This window comes from Ostrinia nubilalis, chromosome 4 (genome assembly GCF_963855985.1).
Source record: "Ostrinia nubilalis chromosome 4, ilOstNubi1.1, whole genome shotgun sequence".
NCBI classification, from domain to species: Eukaryota; Metazoa; Arthropoda; class Insecta; order Lepidoptera; family Crambidae; genus Ostrinia; species Ostrinia nubilalis.
Window position 1 is genome coordinate 10,222,086 of NC_087091.1, and position 14,587 is coordinate 10,236,672.

At 35.4% G+C, this 14,587-nt stretch overlaps 1 protein-coding gene and 1 long non-coding RNA gene across 3 annotated transcripts; one reads left to right on the forward strand and one right to left on the reverse strand.

The window, feature by feature from the left end:
• Positions 1–8,965: 8,965 nt before the first annotated feature.
• LOC135071068 (tRNA-dihydrouridine(20a/20b) synthase [NAD(P)+]-like) lies at positions 8,966–10,455 on the reverse strand. 2 transcript variants are annotated; one of them, XM_063964817.1, is made up of 2 exons: positions 10,279–10,455; positions 8,966–10,112 (listed from the first exon to the last, which is right to left on the reverse strand). In XM_063964817.1, the coding sequence occupies exons 1-2, from the start codon at positions 10,398–10,400 to the stop codon at positions 9,056–9,058; spliced, it is 1,179 nt and encodes a 392-aa protein (XP_063820887.1). In that variant the 5' UTR covers positions 10,401–10,455; the 3' UTR covers positions 8,966–9,055. The 2 variants fall into 2 exon arrangements, with proteins under 2 accessions (XP_063820887.1, XP_063820888.1); XM_063964818.1 differs by having other exon boundaries at positions 10,275–10,366.
• Positions 10,456–10,553: 98 nt separating this feature from the next.
• On the forward strand, positions 10,554–13,345 carry LOC135071069 (uncharacterized). The gene is made up of 4 exons (XR_010257203.1): positions 10,554–10,876; positions 11,063–11,216; positions 12,591–12,786; positions 13,195–13,345. It is a non-coding gene; the product is annotated as an uncharacterized LOC135071069 (long non-coding RNA).
• Positions 13,346–14,587: the final 1,242 nt, after the last annotated feature.

Sequence of the window (14,587 nt, forward strand, 5' to 3'; positions counted from 1 at the left end):
TCCTCCTAAAATTGGTAATTTATGGACACACCCGTCGCTAGCACTATGTAACACTTATTAGAATTCAAAATGGTCTAAGATAGCTAAGTATGTAATAATAACACTGGAAGCGTGGTCGAGGCGTGAGCGAGACAGACAGATCGATGCAACGTGCGAGCGCGTACGACTACTCTAGCCCTTTACCTACGGGCCCTTGGAAACCCAAAGTCGTCTCTCAATACGGGGTATTTTAACCTATAAAATTGTTTGCTCCACTTTACATCAAGATATTTTAAAAAGTATGAGACTTACGGTATTGAAATTTAGAATATTATATTCTGCAACTAATGTAGTTTCATAATTACAAGCGCATTTTACACTTAATTTGCAATTTTATTGTTTTTTTGTCGTAAACCGTGATTTAGTATTGGCTTTGCCAAAATAACAATAGATGCCACCCGTATTGAGAAGTGACTTTTGACTTGGCAACTATAGGTGCCTCCCGTAGGTAAGAGGCTAGCGAGCAGCGGAGTGACAAAGCTGTGACGCGTAAAATAAGGACTAAAGAAAATTTAATAAAAAAATTAACTTTATGAAAAACATTTCTTTTTCTTTTGCTTTATATTAAATATTTCACACGTTTCTACATAACCTGTTAAAATTTTTTCGGTGATAAAAATTTAGTGGTGTATATTATTTTTCAGCCTATTTTTATTAAATTAAATAAAATAATATAATAATTAATTAATTAAATCAATTTAAATATAAAAAAGAAAAAGTAATTTGTTTCAGGTCTTGTTACACGATATAAATTAGTGTTCAAAATTCCAGGGTGCAAGAGTGAGTTTGTGAGAGCAAACGGTGTAGCTATGTGTGTGTTTCCAAAATTGATTTGAAAACATACATAACTAATTGCTTGGTATATTTAACAGAGCGTATCGTTTATTTATTAATATTACAATATTTTGTAGAATATCGATACTTTTCTAGAGATACCTACCTACTATTTTCAGCTTTCCCCATCCTCCTCACATAAATGACTACATTAGTACGTTTATGTAGTTTAATGTGTCGGATCATAATAGACATTCTAAATGCTTACGATCTTAATAACGTGAACTTATAATTTGTACGCGGCAATTAGAGTTAAAATTCGTTGACACATGTATTCTTGGAAGAAACTTTGTCGCTTTGTAATTAACAGATAAGATCTATATTAGTAGAAAGCCGCTATATTATGAGTACTGGTGAAACTCGTTGAAGGTAGGTACATAAAAAAGGTAACAATCCTTTTCATAGTTGAATGAATTTGCTATAACTACCTACATCGGCAGCATGGCTTATTTAGTGACTGACGACTTTTGTTTCTATTTTCTAAAAAGCCTGCAATGTCCTGAAAAAATATTTATACAGAGTGGCCCAGAAGAAAATTCACTTTTGTAAATTTAAGGAAACGAAAACTGTACATTTTTGTAGAACTTTAATTATTGCAATTTAAAGGAAATTTCATGCAATTTATTTTTAAATTTACTTCCTTTTTTAGATTTGATCGTAGGTACATGTGATTCCCTTGACATTTACAACATTCGGTCAACATGCATAAAAATTTTGGAAAACTTTCGTTAGAGTTACCTCGAAATGGATTCAGGATGGATGAATGCTGAAGAGTTTTTGGATTATTACAGTATACACTGCTCATAACGTAACCCCACAAAAAGAAGTCTGCTGGAATGAGATTAGGGCTTCTTAGTGGCAATGAGATTTCACCCCTTCTTAATTGGTTTGTTGCATCGAAAAGATGATTAATTTTTGAGAGCGCTATACTGGCATGCTGAAAAGCTTCTTGATTTCAAAGTGGCATGATTCACAAGGCTATGATAGGAGCACTTGGTTTCATCAAGATGGGGCTACGTGTCACACTTCAAATGAGAGCATTTAGATGGTCAGAGACATGTTCCCACAAAAAAGTAATTTCAGGCAGGTGTGACATCTACTGGCCACCAGAAAGTCCTGATCTCACCCCAGAAAACTCTTTTTTGTGGTGTTACCCTAAGAATAGAGTATACTTTTATAATCCAACAACCATGCAGCAACTGAAGCTGAACATTCGTCAAAAAATGGAAAATAAGTTTTGAGGTAGGTAATTCTAACGAACGCATTTCAAGATTTTGATGCATGTTGATCGAATGTTGTAAGCGTCAAGGAAATCTCCTGGATGATGTAATTTAATAAAGGTAAATTTAAAAACAAATTTCATTTCATTTTCTTTGAATTGTAATGAATAAAGTTCTACAAAATTACACAGATTTTTTTTCCTTGAATTTTTAAAAGTGAATATCTTTCTGGGCCACCCTGTATATACAACTTACCTACGCAATATTTAGGTACGTAGGTCCAATCATTGGTCCCTTGAAATTTTGGAAATCAAGGGAGTTCGACTTTCTAAGCAATGCAATGGACCACTGAGGTTTTCAGTTTTGAATCTATCAACTCAACATGTTGGTTGTTGTTAGGGCAGCCGCGCACTTTGAACATCTCTTCCCTTATTTTTATTTTATCCACAACGAGGAAGCTCTTCGCCTGTATCTCAACTGATGGTAAGTGATGATCAGGCCGAAGGTGGAAGCTAGCTTCACCCGGAATCCTCAACCACAGAGGAACTGGCTATCTTACCTCTAACTGCCGAACTGAATCGAACCCGGGACCTCTGCGTCTGAAGCCGGTGGTCTTACCACTAGACCACAGAGGCGGTTTGTTATGGCGACAGACTTAGGTAAGATGGTGGTAGCTAGCCAGGCGGGTCCTCCTAATCGTATTGTGGTAACAAACCTAGAGTTACTTACCTAGTGTTAATCTGTCAACGTTTTACTCGTGTATGAGCGTTGTTGGCGTAGTAGGTAATAAGTAGGTGGAATTTATTCGATGCCATTGCTGCATTGGTTTCTTCTGTTTCATTCGGACGCGAAATCGCTTTTCGTCCGTGGACTCGTGTTCGATCTCGGCACAAAATAATATCGGCCTGTGTGTGACCCTATGGTTCCCCACATCATCATCATTATTTCAACCATAGGACGTCCACTGCTGAACATAGGCCCAATAATTTCCACAATGGCCGGTTGGTGGCGGCCCATGCTACCGGCCGTCAGTTCTGCGTACTGTAAATGCCCTGCCCATTGCCACTTTCAGCTCGCTAATCCGTTGGGCTATGTCAGCGCCCTTAGTTCTTTTACGGATCTCATTTCTCGATTCAATCTCGTAAAGAAACACCTAGCAAAGCCCTCTCCATAGCACGTTGTGCAATTTTGAGCGTATTTATAAGGCCTTTATAAGTGAAGATCAGTGTTGGGAACCCAACAACGCGCGGGAGGAGACGTGCGGGCGGCGTACGATGACTAACGTCACCTCGGGCCGACAGCGTCATCATCGGCTGCGCTCGGGTCACACACTCGCCTTTGGGACACCACCGTCGTCACACGAATACCGCGTAGTCTAAGATAATTGAATTGTAAATTAGGCTGGCGAGAATACAGCACCTATTTTTATACAGTCCGCTATTTCATTCATTTCTACTAATATTCGTTAGGGGCCGTCCATATATTACGTCATTCTAAATTAGGGGGGGGGGGGTTGGTCTGCGGATGACGGTAAATGATAGATGGGGGGGGGGGGGGTTCGAAATTGACGTCATTCTTATTTATTTATTTATAGTTAATTGTTCACGTACAAAAAGATTATTTCTAAAAATAAATTTCTTCCAGCACACCTAGTAAGTGAGAGGCGGCTAAGGCCCGGGTTTTTGATTCGTAGTTAAAATAACAAATTGTTAAATTTTGCTACTAATGGTTAAATATTAACAAAATGTTAACTGATAGTTTAAAAATGTATTAATAGTCAAGCTAACCATTGTTCGAAAAACATTTTTTTCTGATATTTAACCACTTGTCATTTGACATCTGTCAAAGACTATTGGTTATTTTAACTGCGAATCAAAAAACCGGGCCTAAGGCGCGTACAATACTAAAATAACTCATAATAAACATACATAATGCAACATAGATGTACACAAATACAGTAATAACTACAGATAAAATACTCTAACAATAATATTACATATCGTCACCGTCGTGGCAGAATTAAATAACTGACACTTTTGGCAAAAACCACTTTTTCCACTTTTTGTAAAGTAGAAAGTGTTACCTATATTTTGATCTTACTCTCGTGGCAATATCTATGATATTTCCAAAGATATCTTCAGTTTAGTGAAACTATTGACCATAAATTACAACTCTGTTTGTTGTAGAATTTACGTGGCAAAACTGAATAAGTGACTTTATTTAATTCTGCCACAACTCACTGCGAACGTTGCTTCAAAATACTTGTACTAAGAAAGTCAACAAGTGACTTTATTTAATTCTGCCACAACTCAATCCGAAACATTGCTTCAAAATATCGTACAATTGTGTTTTTGATTTATTTTATTTTTTTAACATTACTTTAAATGTTACTTTTAATTTCAATGTTCATTACTCAGATGTTGAATCTGGATAGTTACCTTCATCATTATCATCATTTCAGCCATATAGGACGTCTACTGCCGAACATAGGTCTCCCCCAATGATTTTCAATATGACCGGCTGGTAGCGGTCTGCATCCAGTGCTTTCTTGCTACCTTTATGAAGTCCACGTTGTGCTTTTCGGTACATGCCCTCCACTCCAGAACCTTGCTGCCCCATCGTCTGTCAGTTCTGCGTACTATGTGCCTTGTCTCTTGTACAGAAAAACCGAGCATAGCCCTCTTCAAAGCACGCTGTGCAACTTCGAGCTTATTTATAAGGCCTATAGTAAGAGGCCGCGTTCCCGAGCCATACATCATCAGTGGTAACACATACAGATCGTAGATTTTCGTCTTTAGGTACTGAAATATTTTGGATGAAAGGATGTTGTGTAGTTTCCCGAACGCTACCCAGCCGAGTTGGATTCGACCTCTTTCTCTACCTAGTTAACGTTTGTCCTAGGTAGACATACTTGTCAACAATCTCGAGATTCGAGCTCTGGACCTGGATACCGAAACTGGGTAGGAGGGCGCAACATAGACATTCGACAAAACTGACAAAAGCTTCGTTTTTCCATGTTGTTCACCCGAAGGCCTACCTTTTGGGAGATTAAGGTCTTCGAGCATTGTGCCGAGGTCTTCCAGTGATTTTGCACTGACCACACAATATCGTCGGCAAACCGAAGGTGAGTGATGTACTCGTCGTTGATGTTTATGCCGAATCCTTTCTATTCGAGGAGTTTGAAAGCGTCTTCCAATGCAGCGGTGAATAGTTTCGGAGTTCCGGAGATATAACATCTCCCTCATGCCTCGCTGCAGAGGAATCGCCCTCGTACTCTACTCCTGTACTCGGACCAACATGGTGGCGTGTATAAGCACTTCAGCACCTCGATATGTACCGATACTTTTCAGAAACCGGCTTGTTCGGGAGGCTGGTAGTCATCGAACCTACGTGCGAGATCATTCGTGATAACTTTAGAAAACAGCTTGTAGACATGACTCAGAAGTGAGATTAGTCAGTAATTCTTCAGCAAGGTTTTATCCCCTTTCTTGAAGAAGAGTACCACCACGCTTCTGTTCCATGCCTCTGGCGTTGTTCCCTGGAGTAAGACGAAGTTAAATAATCTCTGAAGGACTTGACTTTAATATCGATGTTCCACCCGCGTTCAGAAGCTCCGAGGTTATTCCGTCATCACCCGGTACCTTGTTGTTCTTTAGGTGTTTGAGAGCCATCCTAATCTCATATAGGCTGATAATGCTGATATCCACAACATCTTCGTCGAGGTATACAGCTGTCCATAAAACTTTTCAATCTCACCCAGAACCTCGGCTTTTGTTGACGTTACACTACCTTCCGCAGTCTTCAGCTTCGTAAGCTAGCTTCGCCCAATAGAGTAGTCTCTTGCGAACACTTTCGAGCCTTGGTTCCGCTCTATCGCCTCTTTAATACGATTTGTATTAAAGTTGCGAACATCATGTTGCAAGGACTTCCATATCTGTCTATTGAGCTGCCGATGTGCCTTAGCGTCAACGGAGATCTGCAGAGACATTGAACGTCGTTCTGCTATGACGTTGAGGGTAAGGAATCCCTATGGATCCCTAGGGAGAGATCCCTATTACAGTTTTATTGTTTTTGGATTATTTTAATTTTGATATTCATTTCGATGTTGGCTCTTTCAATTGTATTTCAATGTTATAGGAATCTGATGTTGATGGTTACCATACCAATTTGTTAAAAATTTATAAGTATTAAATAAGTAGGTATATTCTAGTATCATTTAACAATTTTACAGATTTTGACTAAAATTGCATTGACAAAACAAATAAAATAAAATGAATAAATCAACATTTAGGTCAATAAAAGTGTGGCAAATTTAAACAAGTGTACTTATTCAATGGAAATATTCGTTTTTGTAATACCTTGGTTGAGGCAAAACTAAATAAGTGACATACAAAAACTAAATAACTGCAACTTAGTTGTAAAATACGGTTGTGGCAAAACTAAATAATTACATTTTTATTTTTTTATTTAAAATAATACAAAGTAACATCATCGAATACTATTGAATTAATAAAGGTAAATTTGCTGTATAAAATATCAAAAGACCGACAGTAAAATATTTTAACCCTTAAAAGTTATCGCCATTTTTAACGAAAAAAAACACAAAAACGTGAATATCTCGCAACTTTGGTTTTGTCAGTTATTTAATTCTGCCACGACGGTGACGATATACATAATACTAGCTGCCCGCCCCGGCTTCGCCCGTGGTACTTTCATGTATTATACATACAGTGTGAGTCACGTTAAAGTGGGTGAAACTAGACCTATTTTTATCGACAAAAAAGAGGTCAAAATTTTTTTGAGATTTTTTTTAATTTTTTATAGAATTTTTTTCTTCCAGTTATTTATTGTAAAAAAAAGTAAAGAATAACTTTTAAACTAAGAGGTTGAAGTGGGTGAAACTAGACCTATTTTTATCGACAAAAAAGAGGTCAAAATTTTTTTGAGATTTTTTTTAAATTTTTATAGAATTTTTTTCTTCCAGTTATTTATTGTAAAAAAAAGTAAAGAATAACTTTTAAACTAAGAGGTATATCCTGATCAAATAAAAACAGTTATAATGCTAAATAATAGGCGATACTAAAAAAATACATAAAATACTCAGAAAATGCCAACAAATAATAAAAAAATATACTTTTTGAAAAAAATCTGCTTTTAAATACGTGTTTTTTTGGTAATTTGATAAATTTCTCCAAAAAATGCCCCTATAACAGGTGGTTTTTGTTACTTTGTATTATTTTCTATCGTATTATCTTTGTAAAACCAAAAATCGCATGTCTCTATCGATATCATAACGTTTGCAATGATCGTTTGAACTAAGCCTCTCCGGGCGCGCCATTCAACGCTTCGTTAACAACGAAACTGAAAATGGGTCTAGATTTGTAATTTTGATAAATACGAGTTAGATTTCAAATAAAAACAAAAGATTTCGAAGTAAAATAAGCATTTTAGTTAAAATTAAAATTGTCCCTACCTGATAATAATGTTGTTGCAGGCCTTTGTTCAAACGATCATAGCAAATGTTGTGATAGGGATAGAGACATGCGATTTTTGGCTTTACAAAGGTAATACGATAGAAAATAATACAAAGTAATAAAAACTACCTGTTATAGGGGCATTTTTTGGAGAAATTTATCAAATAACCAAAAAACCACAAATTTAAAAGCAGATTTTTTTCAAAAAGTTTCATTTTTTATTATTTGTTGGCATTTTCAGGGTATTTTATGTATTTTTTTAGTATCGTTTGTTATCTATACTTATAATAAATCTGTAGAGAGGTCAATTCTGTACATTAAATATATTTTCAAAATAACTATCAGGGGGTGATTAGTGATCGATACTGATGCCAAAAATGCAATCAGTAAAATTTTTGTCTGTCTGTCTGTCTGTCTGTCTGTCTGTCTGTCTGTCTGTATGTTCCTTATAGAAACAAAAACTACTCGACGGATTTTAACGAAACTTGGTACAATTATTCTTCATACTCCTGGGCAGGTTATAGGATACTTAGGAATTCCCACGGGAATGGGAATTAGCGGGAAAATCGTTTTGTATGAAAAATCTGAACCGCTTAAGTTAGACGCTTGAAATTCGGCATGCAGGTACCTTAGTAAACTTAAAGCTTAGTTACAACAGGATATTGCAAAATTCCCACGGGAACGGGAGTTAGCGGGAAAAAACATTTGTATGAAAAATTTAAACCGCTTAAGTTAGACGCTTGAAATTTGGCATGCAGGTACCTTAGTAGACATGAAGCTTAGTTACAACAGGATATTGCAAAATTCCCACGGGAACGGGAGTTAGCGGAAAAAAACATTTGTATGAAAAAATCTAAACCGCGTAAGATAGATGAAGGGGGTAAAACGGGCTCCACGCGTACGAAGACGCGGGCGGCCGCTAGTTTAGCATTATTACTGTTTTTATTTTATCAGGATATACCTCTTATTTTAAAAGTTATTACGTTTTCTTTACAATAAGTAATAAAAAATTCTATAAATTTAAAAAAAAACAAAAAAAAATTTTGACCTCTTTTTTGTCGATAAAAAAAAGGTCTAGTTTCACCTAATTTCATATGTACACTTTAACGTGACTCACACTGTATAAACCTTCTTATCACTCTATCTATTAAAAAAAAAGGTGATTCTATAACCAAGTGGTTTAATTTTGTAATGACGTCAATTTTGGGAGAAGGGGGGGGGGGGGTCATTAAGAAATGACGATAGGATGATTGTAGGGGGGGGGGTCTAAAATCTGAAAAAATCGATGACGTAATTTATGGACGGCCCCTTAGGGCCCTAACAATCAGAATATCACCAAAGAAATTCTACAGGTATTAAGGTATCCTACTTAACAATAGGTTCAAAAATGATACAATATTTAATAAGAACAACAATTTTATTCTTAAATATAACAGTAAAATTATATAAAAATAATGTATTATCCTAAACCAAACTAAACATTAAATATTACCCAGAATCATACTCATTAAAAATGTTAGAATCCATATAATCTGAAGAATCTTTTGTTTCAATGTATGAGGTAAAAAAACTGCCATCTGTGGCATCATAGTCATATTTACTACAGGTACAATAGCATACACTTTTGCTACATCCTCTACACTTATGTGAATGTTTTAATGTTATTTCATCAGGAAAATCACATACTAAGAAATCATCTAAATCATATGCATAATTGAAATCACTCTTAGGTTCATAGAGATATTTATTGATGTACTCATCTACATCTTCAAAAGTGGATAGATGATTAAATACTAGTTTTTGCTGTTTAGTCAATACCTTCTCAAGCATAAATACTAAATGATGGTGGTAACACTGGAATGTGATTTTTTGTTTATCCTTATTTTTTAAAGTCTGCCACAACTTTACACAGCTAAGTGGAGTCCTGTTCGCTCCACTAAATAGAGCTGGATTTGTTAATATACCACTTGCAGCCATAACACCATTACATTTAGTGGCATTGTATAAGGTGTCTGCATCTTGCAAGGTCTTAATACCACCATTTGCAACCACAGGCACCTGCACAGATTTACACACTTCTTCCAAAGCGGCAACATTAATACTATCACCAGTTTTTTGCTGCGGAGTACGTCCATGTACAGTCAAAAAGGTGACTCCACATTTTTCTAGTTGTTGGCATAAATTTATAGTTTTTTTTAAATCATCCAACACTCTTATTTTAACTGATATGCTAAAATTAGGAGATAAGCTATTTTTGACTTCTCTGACTAAATTAAAAATTAGGTTTGGTTTAGACAATAAAGCGCATCCATAACCATCTTTCATGGCCCATTTTTGTGGACAACCACAGTTTAAATCCACTCCATCAGCATAAGGATAGATCAACTTGGATGCATCAGCAAAATCAAGAGCGTTGTTTGCTGCAAACTGAACTATCAATGGAGAGTCACTCGTTGTTGTGGAAAACTCATTAGTCCGAGCTTTTGAATTTTGGCAGAACGAGTCGGCTAATATCATAGGCGTGAAGGTAAGTTCAGTGCCATAGCTGAAACAAAATAATGTATTTACAATTCATTATACTTAAATTTATATCAGGTTTTCTTTCCATTATAGATTCAAAATAAGATCTAGTTCAGCAATAAAATAGTAAGTAGTGCATTGAATTTACGGTGATAAACCACAACACTTTTAGGTTAGAATACATTACCCACTTTTTTACAAGTGTTCTGAATTGAACTTTACTGTATCTGACCATTGGTGCACATATTTTAACGTAAGAATTATACGTCTTAGCTTCATCGAATAATTCTACAATATTTTTCTTTACTTTCATGTTTTTTACTACATGAGGAGCTCTACAACAACATCATACTGACATTTTATGACAAATTGACTTTTTTTTTTTTTTAATATAGTTTTTCACGGCTCTGGGTGCATGCCCTTTTAAGCCAGTCTTTGAAGTCCGTTAAACTTTTGTTTGAATTTGACACATGACAACTGTGTTTGACACTTCACTTCACTGATTCACTGTGATTCACTGATATTTTCTTAGTTCTTACTCTTCTCAATTTCTCAAATAGTTCCCAGAGTTGAAACCACGAAAGTATATAAGGGTTTGAAAAGTTTCGGATCCTTGAGGAGTTCGTCCAACGACTGTGGTACACGTTCACAAATAGATTGAAGGTCATCGATCATGACCAGTCTCTGGATTCCAAAACTTCTACATTTCAGGATTATGTGTTCCATATCGGCAAGCTCTTCATTGCAATATGTACATTCAGCGCTCGGAATCAAGTTAAGCCTCTTCAGGTGAGTGGGAGCGTGGCAATGGCCAAATCTCAGCCTATTTATTATGGTTATGAACTTCCTGTTATCTATATTCTCATTCCTCCGATGGTACCAAGGTTTGGCGGGCGGGCTTTCTTGGATCTTAGCATACCATTTTCCCTTTTCCATACTAGTAATAGTCCAGTACTCATGCCATATCTTTTTCAGGTCTTGACTGATTGCGGCTTGATAGTCAGTGTGAGGTATCTTCAACAACGTAGCATGGTCAACATCAAAGCCATTCCTTGCAGCCAGATCAACAATTTCATTCCCCCTGATGCCACGGTGCGATGGTACCCAAAGGAAGAGCAGTGTCTTACCAGTAAGTCTATATATGTTGTTAATTAATTTCTTAATATCATAAATTATATAATTCAAATTATATTTACAAGAGTTATTTTCCAGAGCTAGTAATACGCTTTTAGAGTCAGTTAGAATAATAATATTGTCAGATGGTGGATTACATGTACAGATATGTTTAAGTGCTAAGAGGATAGCATAACTTTCTGCAGTAAAGATACTACAGTGGCTTTCAATTTTATGACTTTGAGTAAGTTTAAGTTGTGGATCATAAAATGCAGAGGTTACACTGTTCTCTTTCTTTGAACCATCTGTGTACACTTTATAATAAGACTTATTTAGAAATTTATTAAGATCAATTTGATTGGAGATCTTTTCCCTTAAAATGGTGAAATTATTTACAACAAGATCTTCATAATTAACTTTGTACATGGGCCATGGCTTATCTTTATACATATTTACAGTGAGAGAATCAATATACAATGCAATTCTTAGTAAGCCCGGAGTGCGTCCAGATATTAACTCATTACCTGTAATTGGAGGAGGAGGAGTAGAGCATATTTGGGAAGATAAGGGTGGCATGATTCTATCTAGTACTGGTTTGTTAGTTGAAGTTATTAGTTTGAGACAAAAATTTGCTGCTAGTTGAATACGTCTCAGTACTAAAGGAGGAATGCATGTTTCACATTGCATAGCATTGATAGGTGTTGAACACATAGCTCCTGTTATTATTCTAAGTGCTTTATTCTGAATAACATCTAATTTCTTTAATAGGGTTGGGCTACTATTCATATATGCTAAAGTACTATAGTCAAAATGACTACGCACTAAACTCTTGTATAACATTGATAAAATCTTAGGATCAGAACCCCAAGTTACACCGGCTAGTGAGCGTAATAAGTTTAAAGCCTTAGAAGAGTTGCGAATGAGAAGCTTTATATGACTTTCAAATGTGAGTTTTTTATCTAGACACACTCCTAAAAACTTTTTTTCCTGAATCCATGGAAGAGGATTATTATTATAATAAATATTAGAATTACATTCATTATATTTTTTCGAGAATAACATAACGCCGCTCTTATTGGGACTAATATCAAGTTTTAATTTACCAGAATAAAAATTATGAATTTCAACTAAAGCTAGGTTTAAACTATGCACAGCAGTATTTACATTTTTATTTACAGTATAAATTAATAAATCATCAGCAAATTGTAAAAATTTTATATCCCTTTGTGTTAAATACTTATTAATTTGACTAGTGTATAAATTGTACAATAATGGCGAGATCGTAGCGCCCTGCATTGTGCCTTTATATACATATCCGGGTCCATGAAAAATGTTATTAAATTTTATATACATTATTCTTTTATACAAAAAATTGAAAATCCATTTACAGACTACCCCGGGTACTCCAATATCACATAAGATGGCTATTAAAATTGAGGGGACCACGTTATCGAACGCGCCCTGTACATCAAGGAAGACACAAGCTGTAGCAGAGTGACTGTCAAGAGAATTCCTAAGGTCTGAGACCAATGCTGTAAAACTTTCTGCTGCACTTCGGCCTTTCCTAAATCCGAATTGTTCATTTGGTAAGATATTATTTGATTCGACATAATAATCTAATCTTGTCTTTAACATGCACTCAAATACTTTACCTATACATGAGGACAGAGAAATTGGTCGATAAGAGTTACAGTCATCAGGAGGCTTATCTGGTTTAAGTATAGGGATGACACACTGAGTCTTCCATGAGTCTGGGATGACTTGTGTTTGCCATAGTAAATTAAAAATGTACAGTAAAAGTTTTTTGGCATTACTATGTAGGCGACGAATAAGTTCATAAGGAATATTGTCTAAACCAGGTGTAGTGTTCCTACGAGACTTCAAGGCAGTCATAAACTCTTCCCAAGAAAAATGTTGAGATAAAAAAGCTGCTTTTTCGTTACCAATTTGACAGAAATATGCTTGCAATAATGAATTATTTACTTCTTTTTCAGGAGGAGATACAGGGGAATATTTCTCAAAAAAAGAGGGAATCCATTCATCATTCTTCGGCAGTTTAGGAATTGAAACACGCTTAAACCTCTTCATATAGTTCCATACTGTACTAACAGGAGTATATCGATTAAAAGATTCACATAAAGATTTCCAACCTGTTTTCTTTTTTTCCTTAAGAGTTAGTTTTTTAGCAGCATCTAATTTTTTATACGCAATGTAGTTGTCAATGCTTGGATTACGTCTATAAAAATTTAAAGCATCTTTACTTTTTTTAACTGCACTATTACACTCATCATCCCACCAAGGTACAGGCTTTTTCATTAAATTGGGAGAGGTTTTGACTACTTTAGGTACACATTTGTCTCTAATATTAATCAAATGATTATAGAAATCGTCATAAATTCTTAATGGATCTGTATTATCTAAATTAATATTACCTACCATGTTTTCTGTTTCAGTATGAAATTTAAACCAATCAGCTTTATTGTAAATAAATTTGTGTACTGGTTCACCTATCTGATATTTATCAACAGAAGTCTGAATATCTGTTATAGTGGGATAGTGATAACTTCCCATTGGATCATCATAAACTTTCCAATCACATAATGGAGCTACTGAAGGGCTGACACATGTTACATCAATAGCCGAAGGATTATGAACAGATCTACCAACAGTGGTTGGCGCCCCTGAGTTGAGGATACAGAGGTCGCTCTCGTCAAATATATTGTAAACTTCATTACCTCGACCGTTACTAGTAGCACAGCCGAATGCGATGTGGTGAGCATTAATATCACCTGATAGCAAAAGTGGCTTAGGTAGTAAGTTAATAATCTGTTTCAGTTTGCTACCATTGAATCTTGATCTATTTTCTTTAGGTGGTGGACAATATATACATAGAATACTTAAATTACCTATGCCAGTTCGCAGATTAATAGCTACAGGTTGTAGAAAATCATAAAAGGGAAGCTCTATTACTGAATATTTCAAAGTGTCTTTGACTAGGATGGCGACTCCACCCCGGCCTTCTTTTTCTTTACCTATTTTACTAACTAGATTGTAATTATGAATACGAAAAGAACTGTTTTCTTTTAACCATGTTTCGTTTAACAAACATATATCAATATCATTATCAATCAAAAATTGTATAAGTAATGGCTTTTTGTTAATAACACCTTCGACGTTAAATTGAGAGATTCTTATGAAACTTTTATCCATTTAAAGCCCTTTGAAACTTTTTATAAGAATTTCCTGTATAATAGAACTATTGACTGCCCTCGTTTCGTTGCCAATAGCGACAAGGGCGCCTACAAGGCCCTTGCGAATAAAATCATTGTTTAATATTTCATCTATTAATTGTTCATTTGTAAGTGGTTCTTTTTCTTTAACTTCCAT